Source organism: Myxozyma melibiosi (assembly GCF_037950935.1).
Source record: "Myxozyma melibiosi strain Phaff 52-87 chromosome Unknown BZA70scaffold_18, whole genome shotgun sequence".
NCBI classification, from domain to species: domain Eukaryota; kingdom Fungi; phylum Ascomycota; class Lipomycetes; order Lipomycetales; family Lipomycetaceae; genus Myxozyma; species Myxozyma melibiosi.
Genome location: NW_027042932.1, coordinates 1,040 through 22,366, shown reverse-complemented (window position 1 = coordinate 22,366; position 21,327 = coordinate 1,040). Strand labels below are relative to the sequence as shown.

General features: G+C 47.6%; 6 protein-coding genes across 6 annotated transcripts; 3 read left to right on the top strand and 3 right to left on the bottom strand.

Annotated features, from left to right (window-relative positions):
* Nucleotides 1-2,930: 2,930 nt before the first annotated feature.
* On the bottom strand, nt 2,931-6,220 carry BZA70DRAFT_102536 (kinase-like domain-containing protein). Its single transcript, XM_064909334.1, has 6 exons — nt 5,901-6,220; nt 5,754-5,840; nt 5,583-5,684; nt 4,871-5,510; nt 4,716-4,808; nt 2,931-4,656 (listed from the first exon to the last, which is right to left on the bottom strand). Exons 1-6 carry the CDS (start codon nt 5,963-5,965, stop codon nt 3,169-3,171), a joined length of 2,475 nt encoding a protein of 824 aa, XP_064765425.1. The 5' UTR covers nt 5,966-6,220; the 3' UTR covers nt 2,931-3,168.
* Nucleotides 6,221-6,351: 131 nt separating this feature from the next.
* BZA70DRAFT_252379 (vacuolar import and degradation protein) lies at nt 6,352-9,218 on the top strand. Its single transcript, XM_064910720.1, has 5 exons — nt 6,352-6,614; nt 6,679-6,898; nt 6,960-7,117; nt 7,192-7,478; nt 7,540-9,218. Exons 1-5 carry the CDS (start codon nt 6,496-6,498, stop codon nt 9,054-9,056), a joined length of 2,301 nt encoding a protein of 766 aa, XP_064765424.1. The 5' UTR covers nt 6,352-6,495; the 3' UTR covers nt 9,057-9,218.
* On the bottom strand, nt 9,219-10,659 carry BZA70DRAFT_286059 (Dph1 protein). Its single transcript, XM_064913826.1, has 2 exons — nt 10,511-10,659; nt 9,219-10,449 (listed from the first exon to the last, which is right to left on the bottom strand). Exons 1-2 carry the CDS (start codon nt 10,611-10,613, stop codon nt 9,275-9,277), a joined length of 1,278 nt encoding a protein of 425 aa, XP_064765423.1. The 5' UTR covers nt 10,614-10,659; the 3' UTR covers nt 9,219-9,274.
* Nucleotides 10,660-10,699: 40 nt separating this feature from the next.
* BZA70DRAFT_286057 (uncharacterized protein) lies at nt 10,700-12,900 on the top strand. Its single transcript, XM_064913825.1, has 2 exons — nt 10,700-12,611; nt 12,682-12,900. The coding sequence occupies exons 1-2, from the start codon at nt 10,926-10,928 to the stop codon at nt 12,826-12,828; spliced, it is 1,833 nt and encodes a 610-aa protein (XP_064765422.1). The 5' UTR covers nt 10,700-10,925; the 3' UTR covers nt 12,829-12,900.
* On the bottom strand, nt 12,901-14,796 carry BZA70DRAFT_286055 (aminotransferase class I and II). The gene is made up of 4 exons (XM_064913824.1): nt 13,868-14,796; nt 13,604-13,780; nt 13,382-13,537; nt 12,901-13,308 (listed from the first exon to the last, which is right to left on the bottom strand). The coding sequence occupies exons 1-4, from the start codon at nt 14,657-14,659 to the stop codon at nt 13,012-13,014; spliced, it is 1,422 nt and encodes a 473-aa protein (XP_064765421.1). The 5' UTR covers nt 14,660-14,796; the 3' UTR covers nt 12,901-13,011.
* Nucleotides 14,797-14,816: 20 nt separating this feature from the next.
* Nucleotides 14,817-16,453, top strand: BZA70DRAFT_102460 (PAPA-1-like conserved region-domain-containing protein). The gene is made up of 3 exons (XM_064909332.1): nt 14,817-15,548; nt 15,604-15,710; nt 15,774-16,453. The coding sequence occupies exons 1-3, from the start codon at nt 15,134-15,136 to the stop codon at nt 15,984-15,986; spliced, it is 735 nt and encodes a 244-aa protein (XP_064765420.1). The 5' UTR covers nt 14,817-15,133; the 3' UTR covers nt 15,987-16,453.
* Nucleotides 16,454-21,327: the final 4,874 nt, after the last annotated feature.

The window sequence follows — 21,327 nt, the reverse complement described above, 5'->3', positions numbered from 1 at the left end:
AAACAAGTGTAGACTTTTGAGTAGCAAACGCGCAATTGAATGACAGATATAAATATAGCATAAATAGACAAGAAAAGATCGAACGATAGGAAAAAGACTATGAGACTCCGTTGCCGAGGCTTACTCCCATATCGATCGACATATTATGACCCATCAACTGTTGCGTTTGTGACTTTTGTTGTGGCTGCTGTTGCTGCATCTGCTGCATTTGCTGCTGCTGCTGAGGTGGAGCAACAGGTGGCTGCAGTGGCGGCTGACTTTGGGGGATGTGACCGACAGGAGGTGGCAAGCCTTGCATGGGCGGAATGCCGATATTAGAGGGCATCATGCCCATAGACCCGTGCCCTACAGGCGACATGGGATGCATGGACCCGGGCCCCAACTGAGATGAGGGGTTTGCGGGTCCGGAACCGTTAGTTTGCCCATTTGATTGATTTCCGTTCGAGTTGTTTGAGCTATTTCCACCATTCGACCGCACCCCGAGCGGATTCTTGGAGAAAGAGAGTCTGATTCCACCCTTGACACTGTTGGAGAGACCACGGCCATAGAGCTCTGTTAGAGCGCGAGTTGCGTAAGCGACATCTTCAAACTCCACAAAGCACATTGGCCCATTCATCTTTGTCCGGAAGCAGAGACGTCTGTAGCCCCGCTGGCGACTGAACAAGGCCTTGAGCTCGTCTTCAGACGTGTTCATCGGCAGATTTCCTACATACAGCGTGTTGCAGGGAGGGTTCTGGTCTGCAGGATTCGCAGGCGGCAGCACACGCCCACCGTTCTGAAGCACGTGCAGCGAAGACGAATTGGGTGGTTGACCGGACGCTTGACCAGTGGGCGGACCTCCGACTGCGGGACCTCCAGCCGGCGCAAGAGCGGAGGAAGGCGTGGCAACTGATGGGGGGTTCGATGGGAACGCACCCTGAGGGGCAGCACCGTTTTGGCCGCCTAGCGACATGGCACCGAATTGTCTGATAGGCACTGCAGTTGATGATGTGCTTCGCCTTGTTCGATCGCCGGGAGGTGCCTGTTGCTGCCAGGGTTGTGACGGTTGCTGTTGCTGTTGTTGTTGCTGCTGCTGCTGTTGTTGTTGCTGTTGCTGCTGCTGTTGTTGTTGTTGCTGCTGCTGCTGCGACTGTTGTAAAGCAGGCTGCTGCAGTTGCGGAGAAGGCTGTGTCTGACCGGGTTGATGATGCTGGTGCTGACTTGATCCCTTCGAAAACCAAGCCACAGGATCCTTGACCATATCCTCGTACTCTTCATCGTCGCGTCCGGCTGACTCCAACAAGACAGACTTGCCACTTATACGCGGCAACTCGCCGGCAGCTGGAGAGAAAGCACCACGGGGCGAGGTCGAAGAACCCGAAAACATAAGATCGGGCTGCTGGTGGAAGAATTCTGCGTCAGTTGTGGGTGGGATGGTCGCCTGAGTAGTAGGAGAGAGCTGCTCGAAGGGAGGGAAATTGAAGCGAGAAGAAGCTTTGCCGGGGGCCGCGGACTGCGGGCCGGAGTGGAGCTGCTGCTGGGAGCTACTGCTGAGAGACATGGCCGGGAAGGTGTTTGAAGGAGCAAAGTGGTTGGGGCCAGTGGGCGAGGCAAATGAGATGCTGTGAGAGGAGACAGGGCCGGGGCCAGCGGAGAGGGAGGAGGAGGAGTGGTGGTGGTGATCGAAAGAGGTCGAGAGAGAGAGGCCGGAGGGGAACTCGCAGGTGAGCGGGCGGGCGACGTAGTTTGGCGAGGAGGAAGAAGAGGAGGCGGAGCCGTTGGCGGGGAAGGATTCGCGGGACTCGAAGAGGTCGAAGCGGTCGTGGAGGGTATCGTGGGCCTCGACGGCGCCGGCGTAGGACTTGAAGTAGGCGACGCCGTAGGTGAGGGGGCCCGAGACGTAGTCGTCGGGGGAGGCAAGCTCGCAGGAGATGAAGTCTTTGGCAAAGGCGAAGATGAGACGGAACTCGCGGCGGGTGATGTCGCGGGGGAGGTTTTTGATGCGGAGAGGGTAGGAAGCGGCGGAGGGGGGTGATGAGGTGAGGGATCCACCGTTGCTGGGGTTTGCGGAGGGGACGGGGGCGGGGTCAGCGGGGGAGAGTGGCTGGAAGGCGGTCATTTCGGGAGAGTAGCGCGGAGTCGATATGATGCCCAGGGGGGGCTGCTGGGTTGCCGGGGATGGCATGTCTGGGGGGATCAGTAAGGGAGAGGAGGGATGGGGGGTGGTGAGGAAGAGGAGAAGAGGGTACGCACGATGGGGCTCAGGATGGGGGGCAAAGCATACACGGGGAGATAGAGGAGAAGGAGGAGATGATGATGAGAGGGAGGAATGGGACAGCAAGAAGAAGAGAGGAGCGGGAAGGGGAAGGAAGTGGTGGAGAAGAGGAAGCGGTGAGTGATGAAAGGAGGAAGAAAGCGGGTGGCGGCGCGGCGGGCGATGAGATGTGAGCGTGAATGAGGCGGCGATGGAACTGGCTCAGGGTCAGGGTAATGAGCATAGGGTTAGGACAGCAAAGGCGCCACGAACCGAGATCCTGCGGGCAGAAGAGCTGATATTGTAGATGGAATGGATATATTGTAGATATAATGTGGATATGATGTTGTTAAGATGTAATTGTAGTGTAATAGTACACTTATAGTCAATGCAATTGTAGGCATTCAATTGCTCCACAAACACTACACATCCTAATCCTCCTACCAAAGCAAAGGCCATACAGTAAAAGCAAATCAAAACAACAGCAACAACACAACAACAACAACAATACAATCAACAATTCAATCGTATATCCAACACTCACTCGCTCATCCTCACCAGGTTCGCGATGTTCCCGCTGTTCCCTGTTCCCTGGCCCTGTTCCCTCCTCCTCTCCTCTCCTCTCCTCCTCCTCTCCTCTCTGAGCCAATCGGCCGAGCCTCGCCACTGCCAAACCTGTCCGCTTCCGCGCTAGTCCATTTCCGGAAACAAGGGGCTCGTGTCATTCCTTGCACAAAACCCGCAACGTGGGAACCCGCCCAAAGCAACGTCCGCCATAGGCTTAGGGCTTCTGGGTTAGGTTTAGGGCTGTCCGCTTTCGGCACCGCCCCCGCCCCTGCCCTCGCCCGCCTCGTCCCCGGCACGTGCTGCTCGTGCTCTGCCCTGCCCTGCCCTGCCCTGCTCCGCTCTGCTCTGCTCAGTATGCTCAGCTCTGCTCACGCCCGCCAGTACTGCGCAAAGTTGTGCAGCCGGTCAATCACCATCGGGAAGAACGCGCTCACGCTGTCGTTGATCAGCGTCTGGAAGTGCACTATCGCCTCCTCCTCGCTCATATCTAAACAGAACTTCTCCTTCACCTTCAGCACCGCCTTGTCCGGCTCGATCTTGATATCCGGGATATTCGCGTCCACCATCAGCGCAAACAGATTCAGAATCAGGTTCGCAGACTTCCGCAGCGTAGTGTAGGCCGTAAAGCAGTAGTTCCGGAACTTCTGGTAGTGCTCCGACGTCTCTCCCCCCATCCCTTCCACAATCTGAATCGGCAGCTTCATCAGCGGCGCAAACGGCTTCGGGTCTCGTCCTAGGATATACCCAAAGTCGGCATGGAAAAAGTGCCCGTCCGGGCAAATCAGCAGATTGTCCAAATGTCGGTCTCCCACTCCAAGCAAATACGTAATAACACAGTATCCCGCACAACTCTTCACAAACGTGTCCATCGCCTCCGCCTTCACCCCCAGCGGCGCGTTCGCATCCGGATTGTGCTCCTTCAAAAATGCCAATATCGAATGATACTCCCCCAGCGCTGCCGCCAACGACGTGCTCGGAATAAACTGCATCGATCCGTCCATCGGTCCCGTCGCCAGAATCTTGTATGGCGTCAGCTTCAAATCAAGATTCTCCTTCCGCAGCAGCTTGTCCATCAAACTGATAATCTGCATCACCAACTGGTCCTGCCGCAAATCGTCTCCATTCTTAAACACAATCTGATATGTCCCTCCTTCTTCCGTCTTGAACGATATCCGCAGCGGCAGCAGACTGCTCTTAAACACACTCGACTCCTCCGGCACCACCCCAACAACATTAACCGTAGCTTCCAGCGGTAACGGCAGTGGATCAAAATTCAGCAACTCCTGCTTTGGATCTGACAAAAACTTCCGCAGACTATCAATCTTCTTTGGCCGCGACTCCTTCGAAAACCGAATCTCTCTCGCCAACCTCGCGAATGTCACAATAAACTTCATCTGCCTCTCCAACGTCCTCAACCGCGCCGACCCATCCGGCATCCCCGCAAGCGTGCTTCGGAAATCACTCAAAACTGACTTGTAAAGCCTCCGACTAGTACCTCTTTCGTCCTCCGCTTCCACCGTCACAAACCAGTAGAACGAGTTACCCAAAATCTCACTCTTCGCCGCTCGTCCTTCCAAAAACCGCGCCAGACTCGATTTCTTGCCGTACCCATTCCCGACCTTGTCAAACTTCAAAGCCTGAACAAGTTGAAGTAGATACAGCTGTAGCTCATCATCGTCCGCTTTCCGTAATCGGTCAACTGCATACGATCGTACCGCTGGATTCTTAAACGACGGTCCCAAAAGCTCCAACGCGTCGTCGACATCAATCTCAATCCACTTCGTCAACAGCTCTGTGCCTTGTCGCGCTTCTCGAGCATCATCCCACGCAATCGATTTCACAAATTTCGTCAAAGCCTGTATATCAACCATTTAGCAACCTCTCTTCGTTATTAATAACTCATCTCTCTACATACCCGCTTGTCACGCGTAAGATAGTATCGGAACCTCCAGATCAAATTCTTGTTTTCCGCTGTAAGCTCTTGTACTGGCGGATAATTCAGAATTTCCTGCAAAATAAAGAAAGTATTAGCACTGTCAACTCCTTCACCAATTCCCTCCCTCTACTTACATTCAGCTCGTCTCTTGTTCTCGGATTCGGCTTCAGCTCCTTATCCAGCATATTCCGGTGACTTCGCAGTAGCTTTCGGTGCTTTGTCTCCTCCACATTCTCCCGCGACGCATCCGGATCGTAAACCGTCACAACCGCATATTGCTCCGAAATCAGCTCTTCTGACTGCACATTCTCCGCAATCTCGTCCGTCGCTATATATGTATAATCCGCAAACAGAACCGGGAAATCAAACTTTGGAAACTCGACAACAAGCGAATGCTCAGACATCAAAGCCTTCGCCCGCTCCTTTTGATTCTCAATCTCTAGCTGTCGAAACGCAAGCGTATCATACCACGCAACCCTGGTCGTCTCGTTAAATTCATTCCTCTTCAGTCTACTCTCAAGACTGTCCTGCTGTCCTGCAACACTGTTCGGCGTCGTCGTGTTTGACATCCCATCTGCCTCTCGATCTAGCCATAGATACAAACTATGCCGTCCGCGTTTCAAAGTGTAGTCCTTATCCTCAAAAAGCTGCACCGTAGTTCCGCCATATGGAATCAACTGTCGCGATCCTGCAATATCCCACACTGTTATAGCCAGTTGAGCAGTCACTGGCAGCTGAGCATACGAAATCGGTAGTTCCAGCCATTCATTCCATCTACAGTATCACACGACCAGTTAGAAATCGTCACTTAAAACCATCATCAAACTCTCCGCAAAGCGTCATTACCTCCTTCCAGTCTTTGGATTCTTGACTGTCGTACGGACAGGTGCTGTAAGGGGCTTGCAGTTCGCAAATAGCTGTACAGTCACAAATAGGTCGGATATTGGGCTATCATTGTTTCCCGTCAGTAAGCAATCATTCACCATCATGAGATCTACCGCAGCAGTAAATAATCACCTTGTATTAGACCCAATCTGTCTAATTCTTGATTCTTCGAGAGTCTTCGTAAGAGCAACCGGTGGCTTTATTCCTTCCAATCCATCACTAGCAATCAACGTTAGTCCTATCGTCACTCTAAACGAACATCTCAGCACTTGAACATACATCTTCACGTGAACCGGAAGATTGATATCCTTCGACAGACAAAACGTGTACGTCTTATCTTCCATAATTATACAGACTGTGCGATCATATAGCAAGGGTCGCGTGTCAAAGTACAGCTTGAGCTGTAGTATCTAAAATGAAATGAGAGGGATTGCAGCTCCTCTGATAGTGGCAAGCCTGTAAGTCACCCTGATATTCAAAGCACCAATCCGTTACTTCTTCTATTATTCCTCTCTGATGATGACTGCAGTCCGGATAGCTGAAGTGCGCTCTTGCCCGGTCTCGAAATCGACGTTGATTTCAATTCGCGTTCTGATGGGAATCCTGATAATGAGTAGGCTTAGTTTGGGAGAGAGCCAGCATTATGTCATCATGACGAAAGCTACCACGTGACGCGATCTCCCATGTAAACAAATATCACTGTAGAGTTCTGACCACAAATCCTCTTCCACCCCACGCAAATTCAGCAGGGATTCTATTGCAGTATTCTCTTGTGAAGGAGACCGCTTGCTCGCCTTTGTGCTTTACTTTTATACTGAGACGAGAAAACCTCTTATTTAGAGGAACTTTTGGCTGCGAATCCACCTACACCACCATGAACTTCTTGAAAAAGGTGCTAGGAAGTAGCCCCAAGCCGGAGATCGCAATGATCCCCAGCGGTCGGCTATACCTTGCCAGATCGCAAATCTCTGTCAAAGGCTACTCGGAGTGCATGTATGTATTATTTTGAATACATTGTAGAGGAAACACGTCTTTCTAACAACACTGGGCAATCTAGATTCAAAGATGCCGTCGCTGTGATCCGCCGCACGACTACGGAATACCACTACCAGCTGGTAATTCAGCGGGCTTTCGAAGAAGGCGAGGAGCAGCTCGAAGATGATGAGGAAGATGAGGCTTTTGACGAGTATACCTTCTTGATGGACGAGGCTCTGGCTTTTCGCAAGTTCACTAGCGAGGAAGGTAGCGTGATATTTGCATGGAAGGAACTATCTGGAGTGAGTCTTTTGATGATCTTTTTGTATTTCTGCGGATGACATAGATAACTAACGGACCTAGGATCCTGGTGACATTTTCGAATTTGTCTGCGACGAGAGTACAGACTCTGGGGCTATCAACAGTTTTTTCAACGTCGCGTTGCAGTGTCAGTACGAGCGAAAATACGGAAAGCCTTCCAGCTCCGCGACCGATGCTGATCTGGAGCAATTCATATTCACGTAAGAATCTCTATATCGATACAGTACAACTCGGCCTGTTTTCAGCCTTTATTCACAGTATTAACTCTTTCCAGTGGAGCAACTCAATCTCCACCATCACCCCAGGTAGTCTCGCGCCGATCATCTGCTGGCGGCGTCCCTGCTACGCCTGAAAAGAAACGTGAGGCGCCAGCTGCTGTCAAAACAGAGCCTCCAGCCACTCCTGGTGCACCCACTCATTCCATGCCTGCCGAGCTCGCTGTGAAGAGCATCTTTGGATCTGAAAAGGCCGAGCTGCATATATTCGATGCCACTAGCGGAGTGTTTATGATTCAGGCAGATGAAGTCACTGCTACCGTTAAAGATCTTGGTAGCTGGAAGTGTAAGTTCTCCCATTTTGATAATTACCAAGCGGCTTTCGCTAATAGCCGTCTCTGATATAGATTGGCTCGATATCGAGGACGCCAGTAAAGGATGGCTAGGGTTTGTGATCTCTCCTGATATCAATCCGGTATTCAACTACGAACAGCTTTGCTTCATTTTCAACTACTATTCCAACGATGGCACTGCCTCGTCCTGGCTGCTGCACTTTGCCAACGCAGACGCTCTCGAGCACTTTCAAGAGATTCTCATGCGAGCCCTGTGGGAAACGCTGAATCAGCAAAGCTGGATAAAAGCCACAGAAGATGAGCGGGACTACGTCCTGGACGCTTTCAACAACATGGCACTGGATGATACGATTATGGAAGACCAGGAAGATGAAGATGAGGAGGATGAGGATGAATTCACAGATGCTGGAGAGCAGATCAGAAATGAACCGGAGCGCTACGACGCTGACGAAGAATATGACGATGAGCTGGGAAATCAAAACTTCAAGGGCGAAGGCAAAAACAGCCAGCTTGCAGTTGGATACAAGCACGATCGGACGTTTGTCGTACGAGGCAATAAGCTGGGAGTGTTCAAGAATACCGCCAACAATCTGGAGTTCTCTACAACGATTGATAACCTAAAGACTCCGAACGGCAAAGTATTCTCACCCTCAAAGGTTATGCTCCACAAGGAAGACTCGACCATGATTCTACAAAATCCAAATGATAAGCACAGTCTTTTTAGCATGGATCTTGAGTATGGAAAGATTGTCGATGAGTGGAAGATTCATGAAGATGTGCCGATTACATCCTTTACGCCTTCAAAGAAATACTCACAGATGACCTCGGAGCCTACGTTTGTTGGAATATCTGACAATAGCTTGTTCCGAGTGGATCCTCGTCTGGCTGGCCAAAAGTTGGTTGACTCTGAAAATCAGACCTATGCCACCAAGAGCGCGTTCACGTCTATTGCCACCACTGAGAATGGCTATCTTGCAATCGCCTCCGCGAAGGGTGATATCAGACTTTATGACAGACTAGGAATCCGCGCAAAGACGCAGATTCCTGCGCTTGGAGAGCCAATAATTGGTCTCGACACGTCTGCTGATGGACACTGGATCTTAGCGACATGCAAGACCTATCTGCTACTCATAGACACCACTATCAAGGATGGCAAGTACGCCGGACAGCTCGGATTCCAGCGCAGTTTTGGTAAAGATAATAAGCCGCGGCCGAAGTGTCTGCAGCTGAGTCCTGAGCATGTCGCGCAGATGCAGGCGGAAACAAAGCAGCCGCTGTCGTTCACGCAAGGACATTTTAACACTGGTCTGAATGCAAAGGAGACTACTATTGTCTCGAGTTCAGGTCCTTATGTTATCACTTGGAATCTACGACAGGTTCTCAGGGGCGACAAGTCATCTTACACCATCAAGCGGTACAGCGACAGAGTCACAGCGGATAACTTCAAATTTGGTAGTGACAAGAACGTTATTGTGGCGCTTCCTGATGATGTTGGAATGGTGAGCAAGAAGACTTTCCGGAAGCCAACTAGAGAGTCGATTGCCACACCTGTTAGGATATACGGCGAGTGAGCAATGTGCCAAAATGACTATTGATGTATATTTTGGGCCGATACGCTTCTATTGTTGTTATTCTTCGTTATAATCACACATCTAATTTCTTTATATGCTGCTTCGCAAGAATCGGGTACAATTTATCTGATCTACTGCAATAGCATCTTTTTATGGTATATACATATTTAATTAATTTCTCATAACTAATGACGATTACTTTTCTGCTCTCTATCCCTTCAGGGGATAGCCCTCGTTCTACCTAAGCCATCCTTTGCATAATAATTCATGCGATAACCTTCACCCTCTCCATTTATGGTGTCGACGAGGCTACTCCATAATTTCTCATCGCCAAAAGCAATTGAAGCCTCATAGGGAGTCAGCAGAGGTTTCGCAAAGGCATAACCCCAGTCGATGGACAAGCGAGGACATGCGACCTGGACAAAGGCATCAATGTGCTCAAACTCTGCCAGTTTTTGCGGAAATATCTCGGAAAGCAAGATGAGTGTATATTCGACATTTCGGTCCAGCAAGTCTCGCTTGATCTTTTCAAACGTATTGTAGTTGCCTTGGCGTCCGAGAGTACCAAGTACGATGGCTACTCTTTTTGCCCCTCGAGCCACAGAAATGGCGTCTTGCCGAACGTTCAGCATTTCTTCGTGCTCGTATTTTTCTTTCGTGAACTTTCTGGAGTACGGATCATATCTGTACGCCGCGAGTCCAGGATTCTGGATCATCGCAGCTTCCAAATGAAACCGGCCATCACCCACATACACTATCGCATTGACCGATTTCCCATCTATCCGTGGAGCTGTGCAGCCCAAAAGCTCACCCCTCGAGAGTGGCGAGATCTGGGGAACTTCGATATAAATACTTGTGTCGTTGTCACGCTCCAGAGCGGATCGAGCAGCATGAAGAGCGCCGTTGAACTGAATTGTGCCCACCAGAGCTATCCGCGACTGTGCGGGGAAGTTCTCTTTGAGGGTTGCAATAAGATGACGTTCATCGACAGTTATCGAAACAAAAACGTAGAGAACTCGCATTTGTGTGACATCAACTGGGATAAGGCACGAATGCGCATAATGTATCAGCAGGTCACAGCCTAGAGCACGCGCAGTATAATCATCAATACAGCAAGCACCGTACGTTACATCGCCCATGATAACAACTTCCACATCGCAGAATCGTTCCAAAATGTCAGACACAACGCATGCAAAGATCAAGAGTCCTTCAGGCATCTGCAGCGCCACCCGTTTGTAGTTGTAGCGCTTGATGTTCCAAACGCACTTGTGAATCTCAAAGTCATAGTTCGACGGAAGCAGAGCAATAGCAGCATTTAACTCTTCATTATCCAAAATCTCTTGCGGTATCTGGTTCAGTAGTGGTGCCTTTGGTGTTTTTGGTATGCGCGGAACTGGTTGCAGAGGTTAGTTGAGAAGCAAATATATTTGAGGTCTGACGTTGACAGTGCTCACCAACAGACGACGATCCCCGCTCACCCTGAGCCTTGGATCGTCTGCCCACAAACCGTCTGATGTTCTTCTCTGGCGCCGGACTTTCGTTCACTAACGACGGCATCGTTGTGTAGTTTGCAGAAAATATTCTTTCACGCGCACTATCGATTACAAGGAATAAATTATGAGCCGTGCGGCTCAGGGTGGTGTTGTAGATCGTCGAAGCCTAAACTCCAAGCTCATGCACGACTCGAGCTTCCTGCATCCACTCACTTACTCCGCAGTAGCCTGCCCGCGAAGACCGGGAGCTTAGCTCGAAACGTGCACTCTTTTCTTGTCTTTTGCGAAGTCTTTTTGGTTTTGGATTCCCAGCACGCGGCTCGGGTACAGACTTTGCCCATCCACTTCAGCTGACACCCCCCCTGGTCGAGAGATCATGGCGACAAGAAGAGTGTGGGTTCGGCGGCCACATGGGGTGGCAACAACCATCACGGTTTCGCCTGATGATATTGTCGACGATTTGAAAAGCGCGTTGATCCGAAAGTACTCAATAGCGCTTGGCCGCATACACGACGCCCCAGACCTGATCATCAAAATGGCCGGAAGTTCATCCTCGCATTCGTCGTCTCACGGTCATCGCCGGAAGCGAAACGAGGCAGTACGCAGAGAACTTTCGTTTATCGAATCTGGGCATCAAAATAATCAGGCTCATGGTCACTCTCATTCGCATTCCCACGGTCACTCGCATTCTCACAATCATAATCACAACCAAGCAACCGCGAGTTCGAAAGATGACGACGGGGTGATTCTACCGCCCGATGTTAACGTCTTTGCTGTTCTGGACAAAAATTTTCCAGATGGCATGACTATGCAGGATGCGTTTGTCGTTGATGTCCTTGACTATAATGCGGTCGACGATGCAGCATCAGACGATGACTACGATCACTCCAAGCTGTCCTCTACACCTCCGCATTCCAGCGCTCACTCATCTCCCGCCCCTTCAGAGACCCGATCATCGAGCAGACGCAGCCATCATAGTGACGATGATGTACACAGTCAACGGGCGTCTAGCGTTGAGCCTTTTCTCTCTCACAACTCCAGCACCAGTACCAGCTCTGTCCACAATCATGCTTTGCGCAAGCAAGTTACAGCCTCTCAAAGTGGCGGGTCCGTGAATGTTAGCGACACGCAAGTCTCTACAACATCATCAGCGATCCAAGTAAGCCATGCTGTCTCTTCCAGGCCACAACCTCAGCCTTTGCAACAGACGACTGAAAGCCACCGTACGCCGTCAAATTCCTCTTTGGACGACGAGTCGAGTACTCGCACGCAATCGCCTCATCCACGCAGTACTCATGGACACTCATTTGCTGGGGCGCATACAAGCACAACTGTGACAAATACCAAAGCTCAGGTACAAACTCTGACTCAGAAAGCGACACTGCAGACTACGCCGACAGAGACAGAAACTACCAATGACCAGCAGGAAGGAGAGCAGATTTTACAAGTGGAGACTGTTGACGTTGAGAAATCAGAGGCGACTATGGTGTCTGATAGTACGGAAGCAGTGGGAAGCAATCCCGCAGGTACTTCGTCGCTAAAGACAAAGAGCGTGAGTGCTTCGCGCCCTGCGAAGGATAAGCAACCCCAGCAATCGTACAACACTTCTTCTTTGTTGGATGGTATAGTGCCTCCAATCAAAGTTCTTATCGTTGAAGACAACATCATCAATCAGAGGATTCTGGAGACTTTTATGCGAAGGCGAAGAATTCGGTCAAACGTCGCCAAAAATGGAAAAGAAGCGGTCGAGAAGTGGCGTGAAGGTGGTTATCATTTAGTACTGATGGATATCCAGCTTCCTGTACTTTCTGGAATTGAGGCAACAAAAGAAATTCGTCGACTTGAAAGACGAAACCGGATAGGTGTCTTTGTCGATCAGGATTCCACAAATATCAAAGATGAAGATGTTCTTCCGCCTCACCGATTCAAAAGCCCAGTTATCATTGTGGCTCTGACTGCGAGCTCACTTGATAGTGACAGAAAAGAAGCTCTTGCCGCTGGATGTAATGATTTCTTAATCAAACCCGTCAATCTGGTCTGGCTGGAACGGAAAATAACAGAGGTATGTGGATATGACCTTCATTGTTTGTGTTTTTTATTAATTGAGAAGTTTCATGCTAACAATATACCAGTGGGGTTGTATGCAAGCGCTCATTGATTTTGAAGGTTGGAGACAATGGAAAGGGACAGACGAAGCTGAAAAAGATTCAAATGGTAACGGCGGTAGCTTTTCGCGACAGCCTAGACGACTGAAGCAAACGGTAGCACGTGCGAAATAGTGATGCGAATCTATCCAAAGCTTTCTTTAAGGCGGATTGTTTAGTCTGTGTTTTAAAGTAGACAATTTTATAACTATGCATTATATTATCTTATTCATTGTACAAAAGAGCTGCGAGAGAGGCAGCAAATTCTAGGGAGAAAGGATGTATCTATATGTAGCCTATCGGCCACTTCATCTTCTATCAGTCTGATTTGATATACGGCTTCAATAAACGGAGTCTCTCAACTGCTTGCTCTAGGTAGTCATCAGTCTTGCAAACGGCAAACCGCAGGTACTTCTCTGCCAAATGTGCGTGCTCTGGAAGATAGAACTCTGTAGGCGGGATCGTGACTAGACCAATCTCTCTGATGAGCCAATAAGTCATTTTGAAATCTCTGGTGCCTCTGGCAAGAATTTCCTCCGGAAAGTCGTAGTCTTCAGGGATCTGCAGTTTCGAGAAGTTGACAAGAACAAAGTAACCTCCATCGGGATCCGTGTACTAATGTAAGAAAAGACTTTTGTAAGCATATAATCGAGGTTAATAGGATCCAATTCTCAATTATTGCCCTTACAGTCAATCCGAGCTCATCCCAGATGCGATTAAAATTCTTCAGCTTTCTTTTGTAGGACTCAACGTGGTCTTCAAAGAATGTATTTTCGGGTTTGATAGCCTCCTGCAATGCAACTGCAGTACCTTCTTGCAGAGGACTGTTGACGCAAAAGCAGATCTGAACCGAAGAAAGTAGTTAATATCTCTATCAAAAAGCCACAACCACATACATGGTCCCACTCACTCTAGTATGCGCAGCAGCAACATATTTGATCAGCTCTGCGTCTCCAATGAGCCAGCCCACTCGCCATCCTGTCGCGCTAAAAGTCTTTCCAGCCGATCCCACCGTAAGAGTAAGCTTCTGGAGTTCCGGAGAAAGGGTCGCTATGCGGGTGAATTCCGAGTAATATAGTCGATCATACTGGAAGAGAAAATAGCATGTTAGAGCTGAAACTCATATTGAGTAAAGATCTGAATCAAACTGCAAGCTTAATTATAGAATACTCACCACTTCATCTGAAAGAACGATGATATTATTATCAACTGCTAACTTCCCAATCCGCTCCAGTTCTTCGCGCGAAAACACCTTTCCAACCGGGTTGTGGGGAGAGTTGATCACGATCATCTTGGTCCGCGGCGATATTTTAGATTCTAGATCATCAAAATCCACAGTCCATTCAGTTGACGACACGGTTCTCGTGTCATCATTTGATGGAGGAACAAGAGGAACATAAACAACTTTTCCGCCTGGGAGCTCGATATTTGAGATGTATTGATCAAAAAAGGGCTCAAAGACGATAACTTCGTCTCCTTCAGAGAGAAAGCCTGTGAACGCCGAAAACATGCCCTCGTTGGCTCCACTCGTAACAACGACTTCTGTATCCCAGTCGATCTTTCGCCCGTACGTTGGCTCATAGGCCGCGGCTAATGCCTTTCTCAATGAGATACGGCCTCGAGTAGGGGAGTACTGGTTGCACGACACATCGTCGAGAGCTGCCTGAGCTGCCTTTATAGCAAAGTCTGGAGGATTGTACGAGAAAAATCCCTGTCCGAGGTTTAGAATAGGGAATGGAAGAGAATTTTGAGCCTCCGCAGCAGCTTCGTTGACAATAGACCACACATCTTTCGCCTGTCCGGCTATCTTCGGCGATGGCTTCGGATACGAGAAGGGCTTCACTCCGTTAGACATTGAGCGGTATATGGAGAGCGAGCCGGAATTAGTGAGACTGAATGACTGTGGTATCGTCAAAAATCTTGTCAATCGAGCGTCAAAGGTTCTTGGAAACAGCTTAGAGATCATAGAACAGTTTACCAATCTCTAATCCGAAGTCGAGAGAGGATTGTTCACTGATGTTCGCTTGGCCTATCGTTCATTTTGCGTCATATCACGTGAAATCTTCAATGATCAATTAGGCGGAAGCTTAACAAAAGTCAGGGAACGATCGCAAAGCGTAATTCTTGTTTCGAGTTTTTAACTTTGCTGAGGGACATCCATCCCTACCTGATCATTGCCTTCCTCCACATCACACTACAGATCCCACAGCTTTTTGCAATCAATCTCAACTATACTATACAGCTTCCAAAACAGGCAAATCAGCAATCTGCCGACTACATCTTCGGGTTGACATATGTCTACGCTAGATTCAGATTCTTCAGATCTTTCTGAATTAGAGGAATCGATCGCCAGCGACGATGCCGGCGAGGCTTCGCCAACTGCAGAGCCATCTGACGATGAGATAGTTTCTGATGCAGAAGGCAAGTGTTGATAACTTCCATGAGTATCGAATATTCGGGCGCAAACCACGGCGAAGACCTGTCGAGTGAAACATCACAATATACATATGCTAATAACAGCGGTATTATAGACGAGCCAGACGAAGCAGACGACGACGATGATGACGATGATGCGGAATATGCTACGCCTCCAGCACCACGTACAAGCTCTCAAGCAAAGCGGACGAGAAACGGGTCATCGAGCAGAAAGCGAAGTAAACTAAACTCTGCTGTACAGTCTGATCCGGAGAGCGAGACAATCGAAGCTACGAGGGACGACGACGAGCTGGAAGATGATCTGGACGATGATGACGATGATGAGCCAGCCGAGTATTCTACAGATATGTCTAGACTGACCGAACGGCAGAGGGCACGGCTCATGGACGATTCAACCGACTTGGAGGCTCTACCAAACGGTATGTACTTATTTTACAACAAGCACAGGTAGTTTAGCTCTAACACCTTATATAGAAGGCACAAAGAAGAAGATATACACGGAAGAAGAACTCATGCTTCGGCGTACAGAGACCGCTAGGAGGCGTAAAAATCTGTCAGAGAAGCGTCGTGAGGAGGAGAAGGTACCAGCTATCAAATCAATTCTGCTCTCTATATGTTCGATTATTTTCTAACATTCACCCTAGATGGACACAATCAACCGTTTGCTTAAGAAACAAGCTCCCAAAAGGAAAGGAAAAGTCAAAAGTACAGTTGGGAGTCCTGGTACTCCGGCAGTGGAGGATGGAGTTCAATTCAATCTGCCAAAAGCCAGCAGCCATGCACCCTCCCCTGACATGTACCGCTGGGTATCAAACATCAATGGGAACCGGCTCGGTATTCCCACTAATATGAAATGAACTGGGAGAATCTCTGATCCATCATAGTGGATGCTACCCACCTCCTGATAGAAAGACCTAAGTGTTGCCTATCTGGTAGCTCTCATATTACATCATGATTCTGATACAGCTGATCGTTGCACATCTGTTTTTAGATTGATGTTGGAACCTGCGCTGTTGTCAGGATAATCGGTAGAAATTGAATTTAACTGGCATAGCAGAAGGAGCTTGATATTCAGGGCATAGGCTGTCAAATGTCATTAGTAAAAGAAAACCCTTTTGAAGATCTAACTGAGTAGTGAACACTGTCAAGATTGATCATTACCATCTGTCAAGGCTCTGATGTAAATGGTGAATGCAATTTTTTTAATTTAATTTTTTTTACATTTTGTATTCTGCTCTACTGGGGCTTGGAATGGAATAGTTTATGCTGGGTTTTCATTCTATAAATATAGCTAGTTATTTTCAATCCTGAATGAAGTGAAGAGTCAGGCTTGGAATGGAATAGTTTATGCTGGGTTTTCATTCTATACAAATAAATAGTTATTTCAATCCTGAATGAAGTGAAGAGTCTGGATAGTCACTACAGAAAATCTGTGTGTATCTTATGTAATATATAATATTGAACAGCATGAGCTTTCTTATAGTTCCTACCTTGGAGATGTTATTTTGTAAATTATGATGATGATGATGATGATAAATCTCTGTTTTAAGTCCGTTGCAACAACTAGGTTATGACAGACTATCTCGCCCTCCTCAACTATATAATAAAACAAGATAGATCCTAAGATCGTGTCACAATAGCAAATAATCAATAACAAATACATCTCCAAGTCAAAATAACACAAAGAAATTTGCAAAATTTACTAAAACATATTTCAAATAAGAGATAAAAATCCAAAAAAAATCAATAATAACTATCCAAGCTATCATCTTCCTTAAAAGGCCTCAGTGTTACCCATCCCACTCCAGGTCACCAAGTCCTACTCTCAAATCCACCAAACGATTGATCCACAACTCATCCCTTTGGCTCTGTGTGAGAGCGATTTTCTGATGATACCAGTGACCAGTGCCGATGTGGGTCTTCTGAAGATATTTGACAAGTGCAGAAAGACCTTTGTCTGTCCACAGAATGCGGCTGAGCGTGCGTTCGGCCATAGGGATTTCTTCAAAGGCGCTATTTCGTTCATCTCTGTGGTGTGGACAAGAAAGAAGCACATGCTGGACTGACTGCAGTGGGATTCCACACCAACACTCTGGAGAAGGACGAGGCTCTCTGCCATGTCTTGCAAAGTAGCTGTTGAAGAAGCCATGTCCAGTTCGGAAGCTCACAATACAGCTAGCAATGCTGCGAGAGATATTCACCAGGGGCTTGTCAATAGAGAGCCGAGGTTTGCCTTCATAAGCACTGAAAACCTCGTGTTGAAACAGGGCATTCCATTCATAAAAACCGCGGTCATCGACTAGCTTATAAAGGAAGCGCAATGAACAGTCATGGTTGACATTGTCTGGCGACGAGGCTGCTTGAGTGGCTAAGCCAAGAGCGCGATTGCTGCCCTCAACTTTGGTAGCAGAACGAAGCCAATAAATGGAGACTTTTGTGTTGGTTTCGGACAGTCTGTTGATGGCTTGATAGATAACAGTAGCTTGCCGTTGATTTGAAGCGCGCCGAGGCTTCTCCAGGCGTTTCAGGACATTAAGGGCATCTGTGAAGAAACTGATAGTTTGGCTTGACAGTCTTCGTTTTGATGTCCAAGCTGTGGCCTTCGCTAAGGCAGTTATCGCCCCAGAATACAGATCCGAATGAAAGCCCAAAAAGCCATGCTCTTCATGCGCTAAACGTCCTCCATATTCGACAGTGAAAGCCCAGCCTACACCCTTATTCTCAGTGTTGTAAAATGATCGAGAGTAGATGTCCCAGCCTTTGCCAATGATTTCCAAAATCTCCTTTTCCGGTAGTGTCTCAAGCTTGTTGGAGATGTCCGGAACGCGCCAGGGTGGGTATTCTCTAACGTTGAACGTCTCAGTTGTCATTTGGCGTTGAAGGAAAAGCTGATTAGTCCATAGCAGATAGTCTAATCGACTCTGGAAGCGTTCCTCTTCTTCAGCCTGGTCCCATCTCGCAAAGGGAGCGACAGGAGACGTGCGAGACTCCTCCGGGTGATTGGGAAGAGCATCACATCTCGGAACCAAAGGATGAGTACTTGGGAGTGTTGCCATTCGAAGAGCATACTTTCGCATTCGTCGTCGGAGTCTAATGGCCGCTGGAGGGATCGCTGCTTCACATTCAAGCGCTGCGATTGGCGAGGACCTGAACGCGCCCAAAATCATCCTGAGTCCCTTGTTTTGCAGCCCTGTGAACTTCTCATTGATTCCCGCTTTCTGATCAGTCCAGTAAAGCTCTGTACCGTAGTCTGCAAGAGAAGTGATGCAGGCGATATAGAGCTGTCGAAGGGATGAGTGCGGGAGACCGCCTGTTGATCTGGCAAACCGGCGAAAAGACATGAGCGAGCGCAATGCCTGCCCCAGCCTCTGTTGATTTGTAAATTATGATGATGATATTCAACAACATATATATAACATAGATCCTCTTGTACCAGTGCACCCCTTGGAGCAGCTCACTTTCATCCACATCTTTCTATAAAATGAATAATTCCACAATCACAAGAAGTTATGTCATATCAATGAAAGCCACTCGAAATATCATTGAGTGGACATTTCTGCAACTTTATTACAAGTGCATGCATCATATCCTGTCGATTCTACAGCGTTATCCAGTCGGCTCAGTGCTTCTTCGCTCTTCATCCCTGTTGCGCATTTCTGGCTGTAGTTGCTCTTGGGCATTGTTTTTGGCCCTCATAGTCTGTTTTAAGTCTGTTGTGACAACTAGTTTATGACAGACTATCTCCCCCTTCTCCACTATATAATAAAACAAAACTGATCCCAAGATGATGTCACAGTAACATGATGATGATGATAGATCTTTTTATTATAGTCTATTTGCAGCAACTAGGTTATGACAGACTGTCTCCAACTTCTTCCGCCAGTTTTTTATCTCCATTTTTCTAATCCAACTTCAATTCTGATAGGATATCCAAGTATGCCTGCCTGAAGCGGAGGACAAGCTATCCAGTAGGTGCTTCAGTTCAACCATTGCCAGAAAGGGAAGGCGTGTAGTAAAGTCCATAGTATTGTTGAAAATAGTGTTCCATTATGCAGCAGGATCAAGGGTTTCCTTGGAGGGAACAGAAACCCTAAGGAAATTACTAGGTGGAACCAGAAGCAACTGGAAACAGCTAGAAGGGACCGGAAGCAACTGGAATCTACCGGAAGGAACTAGAAGGAACTGGAAGGAACTGGAAGCAGCTAGAAGGAGCTGGAAAGATCTGGAAGGAGCTGGAATGATCTGGAAAGATCAGATGACTGATCAGATGATACTTGAAGAACTTTGTATAAACTTTGTATGAACTTATTTTGTCTATATATTGACCAGCTCCCTCCCTTGTTTTGTACATATCATTCAGTCAACAACATATCATATTACATATCAAAGCACACTTAAGGAAGATCATCATCAATGGATAACTCTGACAACTTCAATATGTCTGGAACTTCCACTGGTAAAGACAATTTGCAACAGTCACAACGCCTGTGGATTTGAGTGTTACACTCTCTCAGAAAATGAGTCCAAAGGCCAAGACTGAGGAAAAAGAAATGGAGAAAATTCCCTATCAGAGTGCTGTTGGAAGCCTGAATTATTTGGCTATTGGGACGAGACCGGACATTGCAAATGCAGTGGGAGAAGTCTCAAAATTTGACTCCAACAATGAAAAGCAGTACTGGACAGACAGCGGTCAAGCGAATTTTGTGATATATCAAAGGGACAAAATCTATGGGAATCACTTTCAGAAACATCATGGTGATCTACTTTCCGGCTACTCGGATGCAAATTATGCCACGGATATTGATGGGTGGAAATCAACCTGAAGATATGTCTTTGTTCTTGATATTTCTTTGTTCTTGGAGGTGGAGCAGTGAGTTGGAACTCCAAATGCCAGAAATCAGTTGCTTTCTCGACCACAGAGGCAGAATATATGGCACTGAAGCTAGCAGCTCAGGAAGCTGTTTGGCGGAAGAGACTTTATGAATCCATGACCCAGAATTCACAGCAGCCGATTCGAGTCACAGAAGACAATTAAGGAGCAATTATATTGACAAAAAATCCACAGTTCCATGAGAGAACAAAGCATGTTGATGTTAGCTATCATTTCACCAGGCAAGCAATTCATGATCGCATTATGAACATTGTTGGATGTGGAACCAAGAATATGGTTGCAGACCTTTTGACCAAAGGAATTCCAAGAGACCAATCTGAAAAGCTGAGATCATTGACGGGAATGAACTGAATGATGGAGAAAGTGGGTGTGTTGTAAATAGTGTTCCATTATGCAGTAGGATCAAGAGTTTCTTGGAGGGAACTGAAACCCTAAGTAAACTACTGGGTGCAACCGGAAGGAACCAGAAGGAACTGGAAGTAACTAGAAGGAGCTAGAAGGAACTGGAAGGCACGGGAGGAAACTGAAAGATGCTGGAAGGTTCTGGCAAGTACCAGATGATGATGATGATGATAAATCTCTGTTTTAAGTCCGTTGCAACAACTAGGTTATGACAGACTAACACCCCCTTCACCACTATATAATAAAACAAAATAGATCCTAAGAGCGTGTCACAATAACAAATAAATCTCCAAGTCAAAAATAATACAAAGAAATCTTGCAAAATTCAGTATATCATATTTCAAATAATAAATAAAATCCAAAACAATTCAATAATAACTTTCCAAGCTATCAACGTCCCTAGGAGGCCTCACGGCTACTCCTCACTCCTCATTACTGGCGATCCCCGCTCTCAAATCCACCAAAAAATTGATCCATAACTCATCCCTCTGGCTCTTAGTGAGAGACTTGTGCTGATGATACCAGTGACCAGTGCCAACATGGGTCTTCTGAATATATTTGATGAGTGCAGAAAGACCTCTGTTTGTCCATAGAATGCGATCGAGCGTGCGTTCGGCTATAGGGATATCTTCAAAGGCATTCTTCCGTTCCTCTGTGTGCTTGGAACAAGAAAGAAGCACATGCTCAACTGACTGCAGTGAGTCTCAACACCAACAGTCTGGAGAGGGACGAGGCTCCCTGCCATGTCTTGCAAAATAGCTGTTGAAGAAGCCATGTCCAGTCCGGAAGCTCACAATACAACTGGCAATGCTGCGGGAGATATTCACAAGCGGCTTGTCAATAGAGAGCCGTGTTGCAATAGGTGTTCTGTTGTCTCAAGAGTTCTGGTAGCGAAGCCTGGAAGT